Source organism: Rhincodon typus, chromosome 3 (genome assembly GCF_021869965.1).
Source record: "Rhincodon typus isolate 14 chromosome 3, sRhiTyp1.1, whole genome shotgun sequence".
NCBI lineage: Eukaryota > Metazoa > Chordata > Chondrichthyes > Orectolobiformes > Rhincodontidae > Rhincodon > Rhincodon typus.
Window position 1 is genome coordinate 23,432,863 of NC_063334.1, and position 26,336 is coordinate 23,459,198.

A 26,336-nucleotide genomic window follows, 5' to 3' on the forward strand; every position below is an offset into this window, starting at 1 on the left:
ATTTCTCATATATCATTAACAAACTACATAATCTGTCATAAATGGCCGGCATACTTTTATGAATCATTTGTTAACTCTGCCAATTTAGGTTAAATAATCAGTAAGGGTTTCTTGAGTGGTTGCCTGAAAGCACAGTAGCAGAGGCTCTTATGGTGAGATTATCTGATGATGATCACAGTGCTGACAGGTGAAGGACATAGAGAACAGTGGAATATGTGCAGAACACTAAGGTTTCTTGTGGTGCAGTAGCAGTGCCCTTATTTCTGGCCCAGGAAGGCCTGGTTTCAAGGCCAGTCCTACTCCAGAGGTGTGCAGTAGCATCTCTAAGCAGGTTGATTAGAAAATATCTATACGCAGACCACTGGGGTCAGTATCAGAGCATTGGAGGAAGTCAGACGGAGAAGGCAGGAGGAAATAAAATAAATCCATCTCAGTAGTTTCACATGATACAGTAGAGTTACTAATGGTGGATCATTAAACTGAATATGTGGAATTTGACAGCCAAGGCAATCTCCAGTCTTTTCCTTTCTTTGTTTCCTAATTGAATTAGAGGAGAGATGAGGAAATGGTTTTATTCAGAGAGTTGTAAACTGGATTGTGCTGCCTGAGAAGGTGATCGGAGAATATTCAAATGCACCATTCAAAAGGGGAATTGAAAAAAGAATTAAAAGAAACATTTACAGAACTATGGGGAAAGAGCAAGAGGTAAGTGGAATTAATAGGTAGCCCTTTCAAAGAACCAGCACTGGCACTGGGCTGAATGGCCTCCTTCTATGCTATACCATTGTAAGTAAGGAACCTGGGGTTTCCTTTCATTGGGGTTTATTGGACAAAGACTCAAATATTTCAGAATGAGTACCAAGATATGCGCAGCTGTGCTTGTAACTCCTTCATTGAATTTGAATGTATTTATTTTTCCTTCAATGTTTTCTTCGTCAGATAATTAAATAAGCACTTGCAATTAAAAGCACCTGTAGTGTGGAAAACATCCCCAGGGTCTTCACAAGTCCTCATGTATTTCTAAAGCCATACCCCACATCTCTAGCAATCTAATAACATTGTCACAAGCTACATAATGGATTGGAAACTGAAAATGAAAAATCTTAAGTTCCTGATGTAGTGCAGAGATCTTCCACTCAATTCTGTTAACGAAAACTATCTTATCTTGTGAGCAAAAGAAGAACCATTTCAGAAACTATTATCTGACAGGCCTTTGATGTGTTGAATTCCATTAAAGGTCCATTTATCCTTTTACAGGCCAACATTTCAAAAATCCCATAAAAATCGTAAATGTGAGACATGTTTCAGTGAGTAGTACTGAGGGAGTGCTGTACTGTCAGAGAGCTTTATCTGGGTGGTGTTCAGAGGTATCTGAGTATGACCATATAGAGCAGACTGAAAGTTAGCATTCAGGTACAGCAAATAAGTAGAAAGAAAAATGAAATGCTGATCTTTATTGCAAGGGGAATCACGAAGTCTTGTTAAAATTGCAAAGGGCAATTTGGTGAGATCTCAGCTGAAATACTGTGTGCAATTTAGTTCTCTGTATTTAAGGAAGTGTATATAGCTTTGGAGACAATACAGTGAAAATTCACTGGATTGGTTTCTATGATGAGAGGCTCAGTAAACTGGATCTATATATCCGGATTTTATAAGAATAAAAGTTGGCTTTGTTAAAACAAACCAGATTCTATCAAGGATAACAAGGTGTAGAGCTGGATGAACACAGCAAGCCAAGCAGCATCAGAGGAGCAGGAAGGCTGACGTTTTGGGCCTAGACCCTTCTTCAGAAAAGACCCTTCTTCATTTTTTTCTGAAGAAGGGTCTAGGCCCGAAAAGTCAGCCTTCCTGCTCCTATGATGCTGCTTGGCCTGCTGTGTTCATCCAGCTCTACACCTTGTTATTTCAGATTCTCCAGCATCTGCAGTTCCTACTGTCTCAGATTTTATCAAGGTTTGACAGAATAGACACTGTTTGTGTTAACATGGAACTTTAGAAAATTGGAACTTAGAAGAAAGGGATCAATCATTCAGGACTGAGATAGAAACATAAAACCTAGAAACTAGGAGCAGGAGTTGGCCGTTCATTTCTTCGATTCTGCTGTGCCATTCTGTAGGATCATGGCTGATCTTCTGTCTCAATTCCTTATTCTCACTTTCTCCCCATCCCCCTTGATGCTTTTAAAATCTAAAAATATACCTATTTGTTTCTTGAATATACTCAGTGACTTGGTCTTGACAGTCTTCTATGATAGAAAATGCCAGAGATTCACTACAATTTGAATGAAGAAATTGTTCTTCATCCTAAATGGCCTGCCACTGTTTTGAGACTGTGTCCCTTGGTTCTAGACTCCCCAACCAGGGAAAGCATCCTCCCTGCATCTAATCTGTCCTGCCCGGTTAAGAATTTTATACACTTCAATCAGATCTCCTGTCTCCTTCTAAACTCGAGTGAATACAGGCCCAGTAGACCCAATCTCTCCTCATGGGACAGTCCTGCCATCTGTACAATTAACCTCATGAACCATGTTAAAGGTAGATGACAGCTGAGTCATATTATCGCTGGATTGTTAATCCAGAGACCCACAATGTTTTGAGGTCCTGGTTCAAATTCCACCACGGCAGATGGTGGAATTTGAATTCAATATAAAAATATCTGGAGTTAAGAGTCTAATGATGACCACGAATCAATTGTCAGGGGTAAAAAAATATGGTTCACTAATGTCCTTTAGGAAAGGACACTGACATCCTTACCTGGTCTGGCCTATATGTGACTCCAGGCCCATAGCAATGTGGTTGACTCTTAACTGCCCACTGGGCAATTAGGAATGGGCAATATATGCTGGCCTAGCTAGAGATATCCACATCCCGTGAATGAATTAAGAAAAGCTGTGCTGCACTGTCTCTATGGCAAGATGACATTTTTCTTCACTCAGTGTTGTGACTTTTTGGAATTCTGCACCACAGAGAGTTGTTGATACTTTATCATTGACAATATTTAAGGTGAGGATAGACATATTTTTGGTTTGTCAGGGTCTCAAAGGACATAGAGAGTGGGTAGTAAAGTAGAGTTGAAGCCCAAGATCATCCATTATCATATTGAAATGGTGGAGCAGGTTTGACAGGCTGTAAGGGTTATTCATGTTTTCCTCTTAAACTGTCGTTCATGCCCATACTGAGAGTGAAATTTGCCATTATCTTAACTCAACCTCAGAGTGAGGGATTATTTCCATTTTTCATCAATCAAATCATTTCCAGGGACATCACTCAAAGTAATGAAGCCATTTTAAAAAAAGGATATAGCTGTAGAGAAGTGTTAAAATTGATCAGAATCTTTGTTCAACCACAATTGCAGGATGTGAACAACTCTAGTTGGTATATTACTACAAAGATATAGAGGCACTGAAGAAAGTTCAAATAAGATTGATTAGGATGATATCACACATGTGAATTTATTCCATCAGGAAAGATTGAACAGGCTGGAGATCTTTTCTGTAGAAAACAAAACCTGATTGGTGACCTGATAGAGATATTTATTATTATGAAATATTTTGATTGGGTAGATGTGGAGAAGAAATTTCCACTTTTAAAAATTCATTCACAGGATATGGTTGGTTGTCTGGTTTCTGGTTAATGGTAATACCCAAGATGTTGATGGTAGTGCAGTTGACCATCAAGGACAGGTAGAAAGTATTTTACTGTTATAGATGGTCATTGCCTGGCATGAATGTTGCTTGCCACTTATCAGCCCAAGCCTGAATATGGCCCAGATCTTGCTGCACGTAAGCACAGATTGCTTTAGTTTCTGAAGAATTGTAAATGCAACTGAACATAATCAACAGTAAATATCTCTACTTCTGACGTAACGTTGGAGGCAAGGCAGTTTACAAAGCAACTAAACATAGTTAGGCCTTAGACATTGCTCTGAGGAACTCTTGCATCAAGATCCTGAGGCTGAGATAATTGCTTCTAACAACTATAACTATCTTACTTTTACTACGTAATACTCAAACTAGCTTGCCCCCTCCCTCCAACCTCACTGCCTCCCCATTAATTCCTATTGACTTCAGTTTTGCTAGGGCTCTTTGGAACTATATTTGATCAAAAGTTACCTGAATGTCAAGCTCAGTCACTCTTACTGCACTTGAAATGAGGTTTGGAGCTGAATGGTCCTGGTGGAGCTGAAGCTGAACATTAGTGATTGATAAATAAGTGCTTCTTGAGAATGCTGTCCATGACCCATTCTGTCACTTTGCTGATGATTGACAGTAGACTGAGAGTGAATTGGATTTGCTTTCCTTTTTCTGGACAGGGCTTACCTGGGCAATTTTCCACATGATCTGGGAGCTGTTAGTGTTGTAACTCTTCTGGAACAGATTAGCTAGGTGGGCAGCTATATCTGGAACACAAGTATTCAGTGCTGCATCCAGGATGTTTTAGAGCACATTACCATATTGATAATGTCACACAACATTTTGGAAGGTATGCTTAGTCTGAAGCGGCATTTTGTCTCCACAAAGACAATGGGAGTACTGTCAGTACAGACACACTTGTGACATTAGATTGGTGAGGGTGAGATTTTCATGAAGGTCTAGTCTGGCAGATACGTCCGCCAGGACTCAGCCAATTCAGTGAAAGCCACACTTGGCAATTAATGTTGATGGACTTCACTGTGTGTTCACTCGGTGTACTTGTTCTACTAAATGCTTCTTATAAATGGCACTCAATGTGGAGAAATCACATTTGAGATTATACTCCCATCTAAGGTGCTACCAAGCCAAACCTCACGCATCCACCCCACCTTGCCTAAATCAACCACACACCAAACCCTGCCTGCCCCATATACTTCATGAGGCCATGTAAAGAAGATTCACTGGGATAGTATGAGGTGCGGAGAAACCGTCTTGTGAGGAAAAGTTGATTTTATCGGGCGTCTACTCATTAGAATATTAAGAATTGAGAGGCAACCTTATTGAAACATATGTGATGCTTAAGGGACTTGACAGAGTAGATCGGAAATGTTGCTTCCACTTGTGGGAGAGTCTAGGACCAGAGGGCATAAGCTCAGAATAAGGGACTGCACATTTAAGACAGAGATGAGAAGGAATTCCTTCTCTCGGAGGGATTATGAATCTGTGGAATTCTTGAGTCAGTAAGTGTATTCACGGCTGAGAGACACAGTTTTTTAATCGTAAGGGAATCAAGGCTTATGAGGAAAAGGCAGGAAAGTGGATTTGAGGATGATTAGATCAGCCAGGATCTCAACAAGTGGCAAAGCAGACTTGATGCATGAATAATCTACCTCTGCTCCTATTTGTTACAGTCTTAAGTCAGACTAGGTAAGGATGGCAGATTTGCTTCCTGAATGGGCATTGGTGAACTGGATACAATTTTCCAACAATACAATAGTTTCATCCACACAGTAGTGTCATGGTCCTAGATTGGCGAGGCAGTCATTACTCCATAGTTGATAGGAGTTGCAATTGGGGGCCCTGTGGAACCCCCGTTGTAGAACAATTTGAAGAAAATTGCTCATGAATTTGAAGATTCTGCTGGGCAATTCCCCTCAACTTGGAACCCTCCAAAACTTTCTGTTTAATCAGAGACTTTAAAGGGGAAGCAATGGCCTAGTGGTATTATCGCTAGGCTGTTAATCCAGAGACCCAGATAACATGCTGGGGCCTGGGTTCAAATCCCGCCACAGCAGATGGTGGAATTTGAATTCAGTAAAGTATCTAGAATTAAGAATCTAATGACGATCATGAATCCATTGCCGATTGTCAGGAAAAACCCACCTGGTTCACTAATGTTCTTTAGGGAAGGAAACTGCCATCCTTACCTGGTCTGGCCTACATGTGACTCTAGACCCATAGCAATGTTGTTGACTCTGAACTGCCCTCTGGCCAATTAGGCATGGGCAATAAATGCTGCCTAGACAGCGACTTCCTCATCCCGTTAATGAATAAAAAAAAGTGAAATAATTACTCAGGAAAAGCTAGACCTCATACGTACCTCAAACACCCTCAACTACATTTTCCCTGGATCTCTTACAAACCCAGATCTGACACCCTCCTGGGACTCGACACAGCATCCTCTCCAGGACCCAACACACCTGCCTGCCTGCTCTGTACCTAACCACACCCCACCCAATGCACTGTTGGAGCCAAATCCTTCTCATCCAGCTTGGCCTCACATACCTACACTTCACATTAAAAATTGAATGTATTTTTGCAATCTGTAAAAGTTTGAGTAATTCTGTTGCAAAAAGTGATTGTGCTGACTCTGGTTAGCTGAGGAACTGGCAATTTCACTGTCTGTTGAATTTCTTATGATGGAGAACTGGAGCACACAAATTACAAATCACATTACCTGCAACAAACATAGGCATTTAGAGGGCATGTTCCAGGACTGCACAATGATAGACAGAGAGCCTCTTCAACCTTTTTGTGACTATTTACAAGAAATATTAAATTGTAAAATGAGCCTCTGACAGATGTCATTAGAAGTGGATTATTTGTATTAGTTTGAGAGTGTGAAACAATACATAAATCCTATCTAAAGTTAACCATGGGTTTTGGAGGAAAACCCACATGGCTGCTCACCGTTGCCTGTTCTTAACAGTTAATTGCACCTTCAATTCCCTTACCTTTTAGAAAGCTAATATATGCATTGCTTCCAGTCACATCTGTGCCAAGTTATCTGTTTGAGGACAGCAAAGCTAATTAACGTGTGAGTCAAGGTCAAAAGCAATCAACCCACAGAAGACCGGAAGTCTAAGATCTACTTCAATGGTGAAATTGATTTATAATCTGTTTATCTGCTTGTGGGAAAGGACTATGTTGACATAAGGTGTTACATCCCTTTCAGAATAGTAGAAGGGATGCTGTCCATATTGGATTTTCCACTAGTTTGCTTCAACCATGTATTTCCCGATTTTTATGCTGATATGGGACTTCATATTAGCATGGATAGAAGATTGGCTGACTGGCAGAAAACAGAGAGTACGCATAGATGGGTCTTTGAGTGATTGGCAAAATGAAAAGCAGAATCCCACAGCAGTCTGTGCTGTGACCTCAACTTTTTAACATTTTGCATTATGACTTAGATGAGGGGGGCAAATGTGTGGTAGCTAAATTTGTAGACAGCACCAAGATAGGTAGGAAAATATACTCCAAAGAAGACATAATGAAGTTGCAGATGGATTTAAAAAGGTTAAGTAAGATGCAAAAATGTGAAGTTGTTCACTTTGGCAGGAAGAATGAGAAACAGTCTTTATAAATTGAGAACACTGGAGTCATGGAATCCCTCGTATGGAAGGAAGCCATTCAGCCCATCGTGTCCACACCGACCCTCCAAAGAGCATCCCACTCAGACCCATCCCATCCCTGCATTTCCAAAGACTAATCCACCTAGCCTGCACATCCCTGGACAATATGGGCAATTTAGCATGGCCAACTCACCTAGCCTGCACATCTTTGGACTGTGGGTTGTAAACCAGAGTACCCAGAGGAAACTGACGTAGACACAGGGAGAACGTCCAAACAGACAGTCGCCCAGGCTGGAATCAAACCCAGGTCCCTGCTGCTGTGAAGCAGCAGTGCTAACCATTGTGTCACAGTGCCACCTGAAAGTGTAGGAGGTTAACCTCATAGAGGTTTATACAATCATGAGGGGCATGGAGAGGGTGAATAGCAATGATCTTTTCCCTAGGGTGGGGGAGTTTAAAACTAGGGGGCATGTATTTAAGGTGAGAGGAGAAAGATTTATCTAGGGACCTGAGGGGCAACCTTTTCAAAAAGAGGGTATGTGGAGTGAACTGTCAGATGATGTGGTAAATGCAAATACCGTTACAATATTTAAAAGACATTTGGACAGGTACATGAATAGGAAAAGTTTAGAGGGGCATGGATCAAATGCAGGCAAGTGGAACTAGTTTAGTTTGGGAAAGTTGGTTGGCATGGACGAGTTAGATTGAAGGGTCTGTTTTTGTGCTGTATGACTGTATAAATGTTGCAAATAAATTTGTCCACTAGTTTTAGCCAGAGTAATGTATTATCTACTTGCCCTGTTTTTGTACTATGGCATTCTTCGTCAACAAGGATGCTGTGTGAAGAGAGAGGGAGATATTCTCTGATTAGAGATATTCACCTTAGAATAAGTAGGATTGATTTAGGGCAGTTCATGCAATCTCTCATGTTGCCATGTTAAAACATTCATTGTTATCCTTACTGCTGTGCCTTCCCTTTTCATTATAAATTTTTGAGCAAAGTATACATAGCTCTATTTATGGAAACTGCACTTTTTTAATAAGGCAAAATTTAAAATTTGATATTGAGCCCAAAATGTGTCTGTAAAGTAATGGTAGATTATTTCTGCTACTTATTGTTATAAAACAAAATTTGACATGCTATGTTTCTTTAAGAAATAGCACATTTCAATCCTTGCTAAGAAAATTATTACAGACACATGCAGATTCCTCCTTTTGTAAAAATAATAACTGGAGTTGCAAATAAACAGTTTTTAATATTCCTTACCCTGTCTCAAAATTTGCCATTTATCTTTCTGATTTTTATTATATCCTTATTTGCGATTTGGCACATATTCATTAACACAGTTAACTTTGTAAACAAGTGTGTCTGCTTGTCATGTAGAGAAGTGTGTAGATGATTAAAATTTCAGAGGTAAGTCTATTAGTACCTCACATCCTCTGCAAAACTTTTCTGAGCTCCTCCAGAGACACACTCTCGCTCTGTCTCCCACTGCCCCCTCCCCACTTTATCTGACAAGCAAAAAGAGTGTCAGTTTTGCCTGCTGCCACATTGCAGGCCATGTGGGGCTGCCTGGTTATGATGCAGGGAATGGTGTAGGCAGAGCAATTCTCTGCGAATTGTGAAAAGTAGTCTAATTCTGATAAATGGTCGACCCCAATACATCCTACCTGTTATTATAACAGACATGCAGTATCTGTGCAGTAAATTAGTTAAACCCCATAAGGGTTTAGTAGCTTATCTGGAAGTGAATAATTTGACTGGTGAGGGAGCAGTGTGCGTGACCAGTGTGAGTGATTCATTTCACATTAAAGCAGCTTTAATTGACTGTTACCTTCCTACTTAAATTATACAAACACATATTGTCCCTCGGCTGGAATAAAGGGTGGTGGTTTCCAATTTCTGTTTTACCAACATGTATTGAAAATTAAGTAAATACCCTTTGAACAGGAGATAAAAAGAAAATAGTGCAACATTTAATATCCCTGTTTGTTATTGCGCAAACCATGACAATAAGTGTATTTTCAGTATAAACTATAAATATAGAAAAAAATTCCAAATATTATGTATTATTGTGTGATGGAAGAAAATGACTACAAATTCTATACCATACAGTAATTGTGTTATCTCTGTATGTTTTTTTTAATTCTCTCTTGGAACATGGGTGTCACTAACAGGCCAGCATTTATTGCCTATCCAGTTGCCCTTGAGAAGGTGGTGGTAAGCTGCCTTTTTGAACTGCCGCAGTCCATGTGCTATAGGTTGAGCCACAAAGTTGTAGGGGGGTAATTCCAGGATTTTGATCCACAACAATGAAGGAATTGTAATATATTTCCAAGCCAGGATGGTGAGTGGCTTGAAGGGGAACCTGTAGGTAGTGATGTTCCCATGTATCTACTGCCCTTGTCCTTCTAGATGGAAGTGGTTGTGATTCGGAAGGTGTTGTCTAAGGATCCGTGGCAAATTTCTGCAGCACATCTACATAGTATATATTGCTGTCATGGAGCATCGGTGTTTGAGAGAATGATGTGTGTGAATGTGGTGCCAGTCAAGCTTCTTGTGTGTTGTTGGAGCTGCGCTCATCCAGGCAAGTGGGGAGTATTCCACGACACTCCTAAATTGTGCCTTGTAGATGGTGGAGAAGCTTTGTGGATTCAGGAGGTGAATTACCCGCTGTAGTATTCCTAGCCTCTGACCTGCTATTGTAGCCACTATATTTATATAGCGAGTCCAGTTGAATTGTTAGTCAATAATAACCCCAAGGATGTTGATTGTGGGAAATTCAGTGATAGTAACACCATTGAATGTCAAGTGGCAGTGGTTGCATTGTATCTTACTGGAAATGGTCATTACTTGTCTCTTGTGTGGCATGAATATTATTTGCCACTTGCCAGCCCAAGTCTGTATATTGTCCGAGTCTTGTTGCATTTGAATATGGACTGCTTCAGTATCTGAGGAGTCGCAAATGGTATTGAACATTGCGCAATCATCAGCGAACATCATCACTTCTGACTTTTTAATGGAGGGTAGGTCATTGATGAAGGGGCTGAAGATGGTTGGTCCTGGAACACTAACCTGAGGAACTCTTGTAAAGATTCCCTAAAACTGAAATGACTGACCTTGAATGATCACAACCATCTTACATTTGCCAGTTATGAATCCTACCAGTGGAGAGTTTGCCCCCTGCATCCCATTGATTCCAGTTTTGCTAGGGCTTATTGATGGCACATTTAGTCAAATATGGACTTGATGTCAAGGGCTGTCACTTTCACCTCTTGGAATTCAGCTCTTTTGTCCATATTTGAATCAAGGCTGTGATGAGGTCAGGAGCTGAGTGGCCCTGGCGAAACCCAAACTGGGCATTTGTGGGCAGGTCATAGGTTAGCAGGGTGCTGCTTGAAAGCACTGTTGATGACACTTGCCATCACTTTACTTAGATTGATGGGGTGGCAATTGGATGGGTTGGATTTGTCCTGCTTTTGTGTACTGAACGTAGAATCATAGAATCCCTACAGAGTGGAAACAGGCCATTTGGCCCAATAAGTCCACACCGCCCCTCCGAAGGGCATCCCACCTAGATCCCTAACCTTTCCTTGTAACTCTGCATTTCTCATATGTATTCCACCTAATTTACACAACCATGGACACTATTGGCAATTTAGCATGGCAAATCCACCTAACCTGCACATCTTTGGACTGTGGAAGGAAACTGAAGCACCCGGCGTAAACCCACGCGGACACAGGGAGAATGTGCAAAATCTGCAGACAGTCGCCCAGGCATGGAATTGAACCTGGGCCCCTGGCACTGTGAGGCAGCAGTGCTAATCACTGAGCCACCGTGCTGCCATACCTGAGCAATTTTCCTCATTTTGGGGTAAATGCCAGTGTTGTTACTGTACTAGAACAGTTTTACCAGGGGTGATACATGGTAAAGGTAGTATCCGGCTATTCATTTGTCCTTTTAGTATAATATTTAATGAGTGTGTTGTTACTGATAAATATATATTACTTTGTAATGTATAACAACTGCAACTTTCATCAGACACAGTGATTATTTCCTTTGAAAAATTAGACAATTATCATATTTATTGAGTTTCTGGTGTAAAGTCAAGAAGACAATCTGCCTTCATATTCTCTTTTCTCATTTTCGAGAGGTGTAAATCTATTTTTCATCACATCCTCCTATCATTGAATTGGTGCATAGCTATTTCCATCCCTCACTGACCCAGACGTTTCATTTATTTGTTCAGGCGCGGGACGTGGGCTTCGCTGTCTAGGTCAGTATTTATTACCCATTCCTAATTTGCCTTGAGAAGTTGATGGTGAGCCATCTTCTTGAAATGTTGCAGTCCTTGAGACGTAATTACATGATCAATGTTGTTTGGGAGAGGGTTCCAGTGACAGTGATGGAACATCAAAATATTTCCAAGTTATATGAGTATGCAATTTGGTGGGGAACTTGTGGTGGTGGTCTCATGGATCTGCCATTCTCATCCTTTTAAGTGATAAAGATTGTGGGTTTGGAAGGTGCTGCCAAAGAAACCTTGATGAGTGGTTGCAGTTGACCTTGTAGATGGTATTTACTGTCACCACTGTGTAATGGTGGTCGAGGGAGTAATGTTTAAGGCGGTGGGAAGGGTGCCCAACAGACATGCTGCTTTGTCCTGCATTATGTGAAGCTCTTGAGTGTTGTTAGAGTTGCATTCATCTGGGCAAGTAGGGAGTACTCCATCATATTCATGACTTTTGCCATTTAGTCCATTGAGTCCATGCTGGCTCTGTCGAGCACTCCAGTCAGTCCTATTTCCCTGCTCAGTCTCCATAGCCACTAGAAATTTATTTCCTTTAAAAGCATATCCAGTTTCAATTTGATATCATTTATCATCTTCACTTCCTTGATCCTCATAGGCAGCAAGGTCCTGACCATTACCATACCCTGCATATAAATACTCCTGCACACACAATCCCATACATTTTTGTCCAAAATCTTCCCACTGCTTCCCTTCATCCATGTACCATTAACTAATGCAATCAACTTTTCTTTGTCTGCCTTAACTAAACCAGTCATTATCTTGTGAAGCTGTATCAGATCTCCCCGCAATCTTTTTTATTTCAAGAACAGCAACCTGAGTTTTTCCAATTTAACCTTGTAGCTAAATGTCCTCATCCCTGGGACCATTCTTGTAAATCTCCTCCGCAGACCCTCACGGTCTTCAAAATTTTCTCAAAGACTGTGAATTGGAACTGTATGAAATAGTTTACTTGTGGCCTAGTCAGAGCTTTATAAAGTGCAACCTCCCTGCTTTGTAATCAATACATCAATTTATGGACCCCAAGATCCCATTTGCTTTGCTAATCTCTCTCAATGTGTCCTTCCACTTTCAAATGTGTCCCTCAGGATTTAACCAGCTCAGTCAGGAGCGGTGCTCTCCAACCACTCTTGGTGGCAGATGATGAAATCATCCACTTGGAGTGTATAATGTGCACTTGCTACCCTTGCTACTGCTTCTAGATAGTGTTCAGGATTGAGGAGTACTGATAAGTACATACTACTTGATCAGCCAGAGCGATAGGAGGTAATCCTTGCCTATTTTTGACTTGTGCCTCGTGACATGGGTCACTGTTGAGGACTCCCAAGACCATTCTGTCCTGACAGTATAATACAGTGTAACTACCTCTGGTTGGTCTGTACTGCTAGTGGGAGAGGACATCATCCAGTGCTGGTGATGGAGGTGTTTCAGATTATGTTTGTAGAGTATAATTTGGCAATTGTGAACATACCTGTTCGTTGCTTGATGAGTCTCGGAACAATTGTGCCAGTTTTGGCATATGACTGCAGACGTTGATGAAAAGGGCTTCACAAGGTTGTAGCCTTGACTTTATTGCACCTAGATCCATCCAATTTAATCTTATATAAAGTTTTTTTGTAGCGATTTGATACAGCTGAATGGTTTGCATGATAATTTCAAAGGGCAGTTAAGAATTAACCACATTTCTCTGTATCTGGAGTCACATGGAGGCCAGCTCAAATAAGGAAAGATTTCCTTCTCTAAAGGGCATTCATGAAACTGATATTTTTTTTATGACATGGTCACCGATACTGAGACTAGCTTTAAATTTCAGATTTATTGAATTCATTTTAGATGTCACTAATTGTCATTGCCCCTAGTGTATTAACCCAGCCTTTGGATTACTATTTCAGTAACATTGCCACCATGCCACTGTTCCCATAGTTTCAGAAGATTAGACTACTATCTGCTTCACCCATGATTTCCATTTACCAGAGTATATCTCTTTGTAAGGTTTTTGGACAATACAAAAACTGCATATAAAAATTAAAGAATTCACAAAAGGTGTGGGAGGGAGGTCCATGCTGATATAGTCATTCATGGACACCAAGTAGAGTTGTATTAATGGGCCTTTTCTATAATTTCAACAATAACAATGCGTATTTACATAATGCCATTAACTTGATTTAATGCCCTAAGGGATGAGAGTGTTTCACGAGAGTGTTATTAGCCAAAATCTGACATTGAGACATCAGGAGATATTGTTTGTTCAAAACAGTAGTTTTTCAGGATTACCTTAAAGAAAGGTGGAAAGTTTCTGGGAGGGAATTCCAGAGCTTGGGACCAAGGCAGCAGAAGATACGATCAGTTACAGAACAGAGAATGTTCAGGATGTTCAAGAGGCCAGAGTTGAAGGAGCACTGATAATCGTGGAAAATGTCGACAGTAAAGCATTACACCAATGTGGATGAGACCATGAACAGAATTTGAACAGGAGAATATAATTTTCAATGTGTTATGGCAAAAGTAGGTAGGAGTGGTCAATGTCATCTTGCATAAAGGAAGGAAACAAATGCACTTAATGTATAATCAGCAATTTCTGTAATTTTTAGATGAGTGAGGATGGTGGTAAACTTGCCCTTTGTAATCCGAATACTTTTCTTTGAAGCAGCTCAAACTTTGAGCATTTAAACAGTTCTTATATTATTTATCAACACAAATATGATTCAACTGTTACTTTAGTTTGGATGAACAAATTATACTTAGGAATTATTTCAGTGAATGAATAGTCCCTTAGAACACAGCACTATTAAATAAGTACACCTGGCCTTCAAATCCTGTTTATATATTCATTTTATTCCAATGAGATTGATCCCTTAATGTATTCAATTAGAAATCTTAGTAAAAATCAGGAAACATTGTTGACACAATAGTTCTGCACTTAGATTTTCATGAGTGGAAGTCCTTAGGAAATGCAGAACAGAAAAACATAGCATTCCAAACACTAAATCCTCAGATTAAACAACAGGAAAAGCACAAATACATCTCACCAGTTAGCCTGGAGGTACATGGACTTGGATGACACAGTGTCTGAATGTAACAAAATTTCAAACTATGATATTAAAATATCATGAACCATCACTTCGAGATGAGATCAGCCATGATTGTATTGAATGGCGAAGCAGGCTTGAGGGGTGGAATTGCCTACTCCTGCTCCTAGTTCTTATGTTCTAAAATTTGAATTAGATCTTTTGGTTTATTTAGTGAATGTTTTAAATTCGAGAATCTTCTGTGACTCCATGCATTTGCTAATTCTGCGTAATGGTGATTAACTTTAGAAAAGCCCATGGTAAGTGAAGTAATTATTGTGGCTTTTATATTGTATAGATATAGTTACCTGCAAATCAGAAAAAATCATTTGGTACTCTCACATTAGAAACAGAATAGAAAAGCGACCTCGTCCATTTAACTATATGTGTCATTGAAAAGCAGAATGCCCACAGTCATGCTACAGAGATCAGGTTCTATTAAGTCTCTAATCATTAGTCTCCTCTATTTGATGTAAGTTTTCTTGTGTTGCACACTGCGTGTCAGCAGAGGCTTGTTCTCACTTTTGGACATGCAAGGTTCATGGTTCCACTGAGTTTGGCAAACATTTAACAGTGAAGCAAAATTTTATAGCTGCATTCAGTCTCAGTTTTGGCTTATTCTAAAATTCTTCACAGTGGGAGTTGTTTTAAAGTTCTTTCATGTAAAAAAAACCTCAATTGTAGAATTATTTCACCAACAGCCTACAGCATCTAATGTTTAATTCTAATAGCCAATAGTCCTAATGCATGAACACCACACTCTATGTAATACTGTCAAATGGTGCTAGCAAAGGTAAGGAAGCTGAGCTTCCCAGTCCCTAACTCTCGAAATACAACTTAGCCCTGCAGTAAAAATAATACTGGGGCAACAACAGTAAGTCAGAAGACGGGAATTTCATAATGAGTAATTCACTTCCCGATTCCCTAAAGCAAATATCTATATCTATAAGGCACAAGTCAAGATTGTAATGGAATACTCTCCACTTGCACGAATGAGTGAGCTCCAAATTGAGACACTCCATGCCATCCAGCAGAAAGCAGCCTGCTTATTGACATCCCATCCACCGCCTTAAACATTCATTCAATCCATTACCGACACAGTTTGGCAACAGTGTGTACCGTATCCAAGACACATTGCAAAAATTTTCCAAGATTCCTGCAACAGCATATCCCAAAGCTTGACTGTTGAGAAGGAAAGGGCAGTAGAGACAAAAGAACACTTCCACCATCAAATTCCCCTCTAAGCCTCACACTAACCTAACATGAAAATACATCATCATTCTTTCATTATAGATTGGTCACAATCCCAATATTCCCTGTCTAGCTACACCCCATAGACTGCAGTCATTCAAAAAGGCAGCTCAGTTCCACCTTCTCAAGGGCAATTAAGCTTTGGCAACAAATTTTGGCCTTGCCAACGGTGATCACATCTCATGAAAGAATTTTTTAAAAAAATGAATCAATAATGTGATCTGGCTCCAAAAAGGTTTTAATTATCAAGCTGACTTGATTGAATGCTCTTTTCTCTTAAAGTTTAGGAAGTTATGATGATTTAAGTGGCAAATATATAAAGATTTGAAAATCCTATACCTTTTGCATTCGTGACTAGTGTTAATCATTTCCCAGATTATACACATTTCAGATACGGAGTGAAGTTCCATCTGCTCTGTCTCTTGACCTTGGAAAAATGCCCCCCACTAAGCCAGTGTGACACTTCTGTCAAATATACCAGTCATATTCGTGGTCCCTGAGAGTGAAATTGTCAACTTTGTATAATTTGTATTTGATTATAGGTAGTTTTCTAAATGATCTTGAGAGTTGAAACTGAAGTAGTCTTTGATATTTTATGATGTTTGTGTAGGAAAAGGTCAAAAGTCACATGACATCAGGTTGTAGTCCAACAGGTTTATTTGAAATCACAAGCTTTTGGAGCACAGCCCGACGAAGGGGCTGCATTATGAAAGCTTGTGATTTCAAATAACCCTGTCGGACTACAACCTGCTGTCACGTGACTTCTGACTTTGTCCATCCTAGCATCTCCATGTCATTCGTGGGAAGTGGGGGAAGGAAAATGGTTGCACTCACTAAGTACTGCATATACTTTATAGAAAAAAAAGTGTTTTGAAGCTGTTTCTTATTGAATCAAAACTTTGATCTTTCAATCTGAACTCAATTTCAACCCAGATTGTGGTGGTGAATCTGTAAAGCCATTGAACCAAACAGTCCAAAACTCCAGATTTCTTAAATCAGTCGCATATTCGATCATTTGATAGTAATTTGTTTTGAAAGTATTGTCTATATGTTTTCACTAATTGCTCTCACTGGTCAGATAAATAAGTAAAGGTATTAGCTTTTGAGCAATTATATAAATAATAATTAGAGATGATCCAGCAATTCACTAGGCTGGAGAGAAGGGAACGAAGATCAGTTTATGCTGATGTATTCCTTCAATGTTTTAAAATAAATGACAGAAAACCATGTGCTCTTTTTTTAATTGCAGATCCTGTTTACCCTTTTTTTTTCATTCTTAACTTGATCCATCTCCGGTGACTAGTTTAAAATACATCAGTTGCTTTCCCCATTCATTATGCAGTTAGGAGTCCAATTTGATGGTGAACCAAAGAATTTGATGATTTTACAAATGCAGGTCAATCCTTCCTCTTCTTTATAGGGAGGGCTAATGTTCAGATTCTGTATTTTGAATGTTGAGAAAAGGGCTAATGATTTCAAATGTTCCCTGTGTTTCTATATGAAGCAATGGGATTATCATAGCATGTCATAAGAGATTATATGAATGGAGCTCTATAAAGATCCCCTCCCCGTTTAGGAAAGTCATTTGTATTGAAACTGTTAGTCAAGGGTTCCAAACTATAGGAAATAAATTAACTCAATAATTATTTTACAGCTTTTCTCCGTATTTCACAAGCCAGCTCCCCAGGGGAGCAGCCTGGCGTTTTAATGTTGGTGTAGCCTCTGATATTGTTGAAAGTGTGGGAGAGGAGTCCCATTTTGTTTCCTAATATGTATTGACTTGTTAACAGTGTACATTTATCAGGTGTAACATTACTGATTATGAAAGCACTAGTTTCCTGATTTATATGACTGAAGGCATAACTAATTTTTCTTTCTTTTTTTTATTTAACCCATTTCTCAGGCATCTCATACACAGAATACCGCACAGGTATAAAACCATTTACTAATCTTACACGTAGTTGTAGCTTATTGTCAAATTGTAAAATATTGAATGAAATACTTGCAAGTACACGAGTATGTTAAAATTGTACATAAACATACATTTTAACTTGAATGCCAGACAAGCTCTAAATAAGATACAACTGCTTCTGAGGTACTGTATTTTCTAATAACTGTCTGATGTGAAGATCATAATTAGCACTAAGAAAGCTAATTCATTGAGTAAAATGCAGTCTTGTATCAATTGATGTAAGAAATTATAGTAATGTTTGGAAACTGTGCTGAGGGAGTGTTGCCATTCTGCTGATTTCAAGGGAAGTCTATTATTAACAACAGTTTATTGAAGCTTCCCGTATTTCCAGAGTCCCTCCCATCCCAGTCCTGATTTATATACTGATATAATCATCTTCTGTTGGTGAAACTGCCTGAGCTGATGTACAACCTAAAATCAAACTTATCTCTCTTTAATGCCCAGAAAGCCACCCACCCCCCACTCCCCTTCATTATCTGTGTGTCAGTTTCAAATCAATTCTGCAATTGCTGAATCAACCAAATAGCAAGCTTGCACATTGGATTGGATTCCCAAAGATCAGTTGCTGTAAGAAATGTTCCCTACTTTCCCTTATTAAAAAAGGAAGAGTATTTGCAGTGTTATGGGGAGAACCTGGGACATGGGTTTAAACTGGGCGACTTTGCAAAGAGGCAGCATAGCCACCGTGGATTGAATGCTGTCCTTATGTCAGATGCTTAAAAATAAATCAAAAGTAATTGATTGTTTAATTGCAGTAATTTTAATATTGACCCTAATACACCTGAAGGAAAAACCAAGAGCACCATTATAAGGTGATTTGAATTGCTTGAAAAGTGGTGTTGGTGTGGCAGTGAGCTTACTATACCGGCAACCATCCCCCTTTCATTGCTTACTTATTCTGAACTCTCAGTTCCCTATAATTTCACATCTTCCTTCTCTTGTTATTTCTATTTAGATTCTTGTTGCAAGAAGGACTTGTATTTTTCAACTATCTCTCACCATGCCTAAATTGCTTTAAACCAATGAAGTAATTTGCTGAGGTGTGGTCACTGTTGTAATGTAAGAAACATTGAAGCCAGTTTTAACAAGGCAATCTCCCAATCACCACAGTACATAACCTGTTTTAATGCTAAAGCTGAGGGATAAGCATTGATTAAGCCAACAGGAGATCGTGTTGTGGGATCTAACATTTCTATCTGAGAAAACTGACAAAACATCCATTTACCATCTCTTCACCATCTCTTTTGAAAAATAGTAACTTCCGCTGTGCAACACTTCCTCAGTATCACAAATGGCTTGGATTGCATGCACAAACTTCTGAATTAGGTTGTGATTCCAGAACCTTTTGATTCAAAGGCAGGAATGTTACTGAATAAATCACAACTGAGAGCTTCAAGAAGTTTTTTGATTGTTTTTGGTTTTATGATGACTGTTTGAAGACTGACAAAATTTGTGAAGAAACAGCATTCTTGGTCTGAACACCATGCTATACCAGCACTGGCTCAATATTAATGCAGCCTCTTTTCAAGAATATGTTATTTCATTAATCTTGGTGAGATGATAATCAATATCATTATATCATCCAGTGCTGTACAATATAATTTTAATATCCACTTATACAATTCTTCCCCTGGTGACTCTCTCTCACATGCTATTAATCACATGACCTCATGGACACTCATAAATTCACTAACAGAAATCGTCACTCAAACACACACAAGACATCTCACACTCATACACCCAGAATGTCACATGCTTAGACAGATATATTCAGAACGTCGCTCATGTTTGCAAACAAACAAACAAAATTGTGCAATCAAGCATAATCTCAGAGATACACTCAGAATTACACACACGCACACATGCACAGAATTTCACATGCACACAACCTTATGCATGGAAAACCTCCCATACACAATCATATTCACATGCACATGCATTCAGCAATATGATGGAAGATGTCAGCAACTGTGCTATCAAATGCCATGTATTTGCCAATAAATCTACTCACCAATCCTCTTCTTGGGTTCTGCCAGGACTGCTCAATTCCATTCATTACAGTCTTGGTCCAAGCATGGAAAAACAAAGTTGAATTTTGGGGGTGAGGTGAGAGTGGTTGCCTTTGACATCAAGGTGGCATTTGATCTAAAGGGATGTCATGGAACCTAGTTAAACTGAAGTTAATAGAAATTGGACGGAAAACTTCAACTGACTGGAGTCAAGCTGAGCACCAAAGAACCTTAGAATCCCTACAGTGTGGAAACAGGCCCTTTGGCCCAACAAGTCCACACCAACCCTTCAAAGAGCATCCCACCCAGAGACATGCCCCTACTCCTGTAGCCCAGGTAATCTACACATCCCTGAACACTAGGGACAATTTAGCATCACCAATCCACCTACCCTGCACATGTTTGGACTGTGGGAGGAAACCAGAGCATCTGGTGGAAACCCACACAGACACAGGAAGAATGTGCAAACTCCAAAGAGATAGTCACCCGAAGCGACAATCAAACCCGGGTCCCTTGCGCTGTGAGGCAGCAGTGCTAACCACTGAGCCACCGTGCCACCATGATTCATGAAGATTTCAAGTTCAATCATCATCAGCTGCTTCATCAATGAATTTTCCTGTATCCCACAGTTGTAAATGAGGATATCTGCTGATGATTGCAGAATATTCAACAATGAATGAAACAGTCCATGTCCATAGGTTGCAAGATCTGGACAGCACTCTGGCTTGAGCAGATAAGTCTGAAGGAACATACATACCACAAATGCCAAACATGAAATTCAACAATCTTACCATTGCTGAATCCCTCCATCAACATCCTGATGTCATTGACCAGATATGTACTTGAACCAGCCAAATTAAACAGTATGGCCACTGGATCAGTGTGAGGTTGGGAATTCTGCAACGAGTAACTCACATTTTAATTCCTTAAAGACTTTCCACCATCCACAAAGCACACATCAGGAATATGATCAAATATTCTCCATATGTCTGGATGAGTCCAGTTCCAAAATGGTCAAGTTCAACACCATCCAAGACAAAATAGCCTGTCTCGTTGCCACCCCACCCATCACCTTAAAACATTCATTCCATCTTTCACCAGTGCACAGTAGCAGCAGTGTGAACTATATACAAGATATACTGCAACAACCCATGATGGCTCCTTTTACAGCACCTTATAAATCTGATGTCCACTACTGAGAAGGACAAGGACAAATTCTCTGCATTCCTTCACTCTCAGTGGGTCAAAATCTTGGAACTTCTTCCCTTTCTCCCAAACAGGACCCACACCAAATGAACTGCAAAGATTTTGGTTCACCACCACCCTATTGAGGGTAATTAGGAATGGGCAATGACTGCTGATGTTGGTAGTGACACTTAAGGTCCTTGACAATGAATAAAACATGACATGCAAATGTATACAGACATACGAACATGCTCATAGTGACTCACACCACCTGTCCTTGGCTGATGAATCACTGCCTATCGATATTGAACACCACGTGGCGAGTGCCAAGGACACAGAGTGTATACTGAGTGGGTGACTCCAATATCCATCACCAAGAATGGCTTGGCAACACCACTACTGACTGAGCTGATCAAGACCTAAAGGACATAGCTGCTAGACTGGCTCTGTCGTGAGGGAACCAACAAGAAAATAGTTGGGAGGTTCAGAGAGTTGAGGACTGACAGAGATTATCAGTAAACTGGTTGCTTGTTTTCTCACCCTCATTTGCAGAAAAGGTTCAACAGGCTTTGGGGCCTCATATCCGTCAAGCATGAGTTACAAAAAGAAAATCTGTTTCTCTGCCACTCTGTTTTTGATGTGAAATTCCAATCTTTGTTGGTATGATTGTGCATTTGACAAATCACATAATGTCGGGTCTCCTATTGTCCAAAATAAAGCAGGTGTCTGTTTGCTCAGACAACACACGTGAAGCAAGGCCCTATTCTTTTCCTGCTTTCAATGGATTAACAATGAGAAGTCTGTTCTTCATCCAGTGCTGAGCAGGTGTTCTTGGTTAAAATACTATTAGACATTACACCAAAGTGTCCACGCTGTCCTGAGAAAAGAGAAATGGTTTTATTGTATATTGTTTATGCTACAAGCTGGTCCTCTTTGTTTACAATACCGCAAAGAGTGCGGAGTCAAAATCATCTTTCAATTTCCTCTCATCATCTTTTAGAATTGTTACAGATATACCTTTGTTGATAGACGTGGAAGTGGAGTTGGAGTGCAATTCCCATCTTTTTGATCATGCATTCCCAGAAATAATTTGTCTTATGACAACGTAACTTTTGTGAATAGATTTTTTGGGAGGATAGGCACTCCATTAGTAAATTAAAAGAAACCTATGTGTTTGAACTTGCTACATCCCCAACTGGCTCCTGAATCCCAGCACTAATGCATTCTTCAGAGTTCATTTTAGTTATTACATTACACCTGCATCAATGGAGCGATTTGTTACTGTATTCAGAAGCATCAAATTGAGTAAATGTCAATATAAATGGATTAGATGAAACTAGCTGTTTTGCTGGCAAAGGACAGGGGGACTCGTAAGGAGCAGCATCCCACACAGTAATAGCCCATTCAGTATGTCAGTCATCCAACTTGAGTTTAAAACATGCAACAAGGTGTAATCTAATTCAAATATCATTTGGAATCTGACCTGTAAAGAGCTTTATAAAGCGTTTTATCAATCTTTAGGAGTTCCATCTAGAGTTGTCACAAGATAGTTTTTGTATCAATGCTACAATAATGATCTTGCAGGAAATTACAATATTCCCAACAATTTTGCAATTCCTTGTCAGTATTATCTGCCATCGATTCAATTGTTTCCCTTTCTGGGCTATTTATACAGGTCTGAGAATATCTGAATTCTACTTCATGCTTTATCACACCTGGGCTCCATTGCAATATCTTTTCAAAGCCAGGAAAGGAGTCAACACGCTAATAATTCATCTCCCTTTTGTTGGAGTTGACACATTTTTGTTATGCTTAGAACCTTTTCCCCAGGACAGATGTGTGCCACATTTATCCTGACGTGGGTAAACATTGGCCAGTATTAAACAGACATGGTGATATAATTTTACAGAACAAGACGAAGCCCCTGGAAGTGGGTTACATGAGTGGAATTCAATCAGGTGGCATCATAAGCGGATGAGGCACATTGGTGTCCTTTACACATGTCACTGCGAACCTAGGGTATTGTTGATCTCTCTACATTTGTCTATAACATTTACACAGTTTAACTTTTGAAATCTGTTTGGCTTGGATTGCAAAGCAGCTGGCAATTTGTAAATCTTGTTGACTTCATTGCATTATGAATTTGCTCAGTGTGGATGAGGCAAGCTGTGAAGTAAGTTAGTGCCAAACTATTGATTAAGTGACCAACGGGAAGCCATTATTTAAATAGGTATCAGTATCCTCAATGAACTGTTAAGTGCTTTGCTATGTTCTCGATGTCATCAGCCCACATATCCAAACTTTGTACTGGATGATATAAGTTCATGCACATATTGAAATCTAAATCAATGAATTCATTCATATCTGGGAATAATGTATCAATTTGACAACTCTCGTTTTGACTGGTTAAAGGTGCAAGCAAACCAGACAATTAGAAAGACAAATCACATCACATGATTATCCAACAGCCACTCACCTCACCCCACACAAAAAAACGCAGATTAATCTATAATAATACAATAGTAGTAGAAGCATTTCAAAAACAGATGGATGGGAACCAAAAATTATTCAGAAAGTTTGTTTTTCTATGCAGAGACAGTGCAGGTTTTAAAAAAAATCAAGCAAGACTAAAGTAAGTTCAGCTGTCTTCAAATTCAAGTTTCATACCTTTGGAATACTTTTTAACTTAACAAACCTGTCTCAGTGTATGGAACAACTGCAACTTTCAAGTTGAGTTTCCTCTCCACAAAGTCTGAAGATACCCCTTTTTCCCTTGATGAGAAGTTTGATTCATTATAAATACCTTTTTGTGTTCAGTAACATCAGTCCATCTTGTCAGATTTTATACTCTGCCATTAACTCTCAGAGCCCAATTCCTTTTTTTTTAATTCTGCTTACTCGGGATGGAAAATAGATTGCCCTTGACATCCAGATTTGATATAAGATTGAGTAGGAGCAGAAGGAGTCTTTTGGTCTCTCAATCCTGCTTCTTCCATTCAATAAAACCATAGCTGATCTGATTGTGGTCTCAATTTTACTTTCCTAACAGCCCCACATAACCCCTGAAGCGATGTAGATAGGTTCAGTCACTGGGCATAATTTAAGCAGATGAGTATAATGGTATGATGTGGGAAAATATAAAGTTGCCTACTTTGGCAGAAACAGAATAGTATTTAAATGGAGAGAAATTGCAAAATGTTGCTGTATAGTGGCGATTTGTGTGCCTTTTCACCTGAATCACCAAGTTAGCATGTCGGTACTATAGATAGTTAGGAAAGCAAATGAAATGTTGACCTTTTTTTGTAAGGGAAATACCATACAAAAATAGGGAGGTCTTGCTGTAATTTTACAGCATTTGGTGAACACTAAGAATACTATGTACAGTTTGATCTCCTTATGTAAGAGGTATATACTTGCGTTGGAAGCAGTTCAAAAAACCTCAAAAATCTGTCTTACTCAACCTTGTATGTATCCAATGTTGAAGTTTCCACTGCTCTGTGGAGAATAGAAAGCAAAGGTTTAATCACTGTCTGAGAGAACTAGTTCCTCCACATCATCTTCTCTGAGACAGATCACTAATTTTAAACTCAGCCCCCCAGTTCTAGATTCTCCCATGAGGGAACAGATTCTCTGAGCAGCTACCCTGTGCAACACTCTCAGAATCTGATATGTTTCAAATAAGAACACCTCCCAATCTTCGAAACTCCAATGAATATAGGTCCGATTTAGTTAAACTTTCCTCATAAAACAGCCCTTTACCCCTAGAATCAGCTTAGTGAGCCTTCTCTCAACTGCTACCAATGAATGTATATGCCTCTTATGTAAGGGGACTAAAACTGTACATAGTATTCTCAATGTTCACTGACACACAAATGTATACAGTATGACTTCAATACTTTCATATTTCATCTTCCATATCAAAAAGGTCAGCATTCTGTTTGTTTTTCTAACTATTTGTTGTACCTGCACACGAACTTTGTCCTACAAGTTACCCAACCCTAAAGCAGATCCCTCTGTACAGCAACATTCTGCACTTGCCTTCCATTTAAGTACTTTTCTGTTTTTCTTTTCTTCCAGCCAAAGTTAACCACTTTCCCTACATTATATTCCATCAGCCAAATTTATGCTCACTCACTTCACCTATCTTAATCTCATTGGCACCTCTTACCTATCTTTGTATCAGCAGTTAATTTGGCTACAGCATACTTGGTTCCTTCTTCAGAATCATTAACAAAGATAAGACAGAAGCATTCAGAACAATCTTCAGCCATACTTGCCAAGTTGATGATCCATCTTGGCCTCCTCCTGGGGTCCTCACTATCACAGATACCAGTCTTCAGCCAATTCGATTCACTCCATGTGGTATCAAGAAACAGTTAGAGACACTGTATACTAAAGACTAGGAGCCTGACAACATTCTGGCAATAGTACTGACAACGTGCTCCAGAACTCACTGTACCTTTAGTCAAGCTGTTCCAGTATAGCTAAAAGACTGGCATCTACTCAACAATGTGGCATATGTTTTGTAAACAGAAAACAAGACAAATTCAACCTGACCTATTACCGCCCAATCAATGTACTCTTGATCATCAGTGAAGTGATGGAAGGTGTCATCAACAGTACCATCAAGTAGCACCTGCTTACTGATGTCCAGTTTGGGTTCCCAGGGCCATTCAACTCCTAACCACATTACAACCTTGGTTCAAACATTAGCAAAAGTTTGAATTCTAGAGGTGAGGTGAGAGCGACAGCCCTTGACATCAAGGCCACATTTTACCAAGTGTGATATCAATGACCCCTAACAAAAATGGAATCAATGTGAATCAGGGCAAAAGCTCTCTAGTGATTGGAGCCATACCTGGCACAAAGGAGATGAGTGTGGTTGTTGGAAGTCCATCATCTCGCCTCCAAGACATCTGTGCAGGAGTGCGTCAGGGTAATGTCCATTTACAACTGCTTCATCAATGACCTTCCCTCCATCACAAGCGCAGCACTGGGGACGTTTATTGATGGTTGTACAATGTTAAGTACCATTCACGATTTCTCAGATAGTGAAGCAATCCATGTTCAAATACAGCAATGCCTGGACAATATCCAGGCCTGGGCTGTTAAGTGACAACATTCGCTTCATACAAATTCTGGGCAATGACCATCTCCAACAAGACACAATCTAACCACCACCCTTGACATTCAATAGTCTTACTAACACTATCAATATCCTAGGGTTTACCATTTAACAGACACTAAACTGGACTAGCCGTACAACTACAGTGG

At 39.6% G+C, this 26,336-nt stretch overlaps 1 protein-coding gene across 4 annotated transcripts in view; it reads left to right on the forward strand.

The window, feature by feature from the left end:
* The window catches only part of bnc2 (basonuclin 2), a 446,623-nt gene that overhangs the window by 314,551 nt on the left and 105,736 nt on the right, over window positions 1-26,336 (forward strand). Inside the window, exon 5 of one of the 4 annotated variants that reach the window (XM_048595055.1) lies at window positions 17,800-17,826. The exons of the other annotated variants lie outside the window; for them this stretch is intronic. Coding sequence (XP_048451012.1) covers window positions 17,800-17,826 — 27 coding nt within the window. The remainder of the gene's footprint in view (window positions 1-17,799; window positions 17,827-26,336) is intronic. 4 annotated transcript variants of the gene reach the window in all.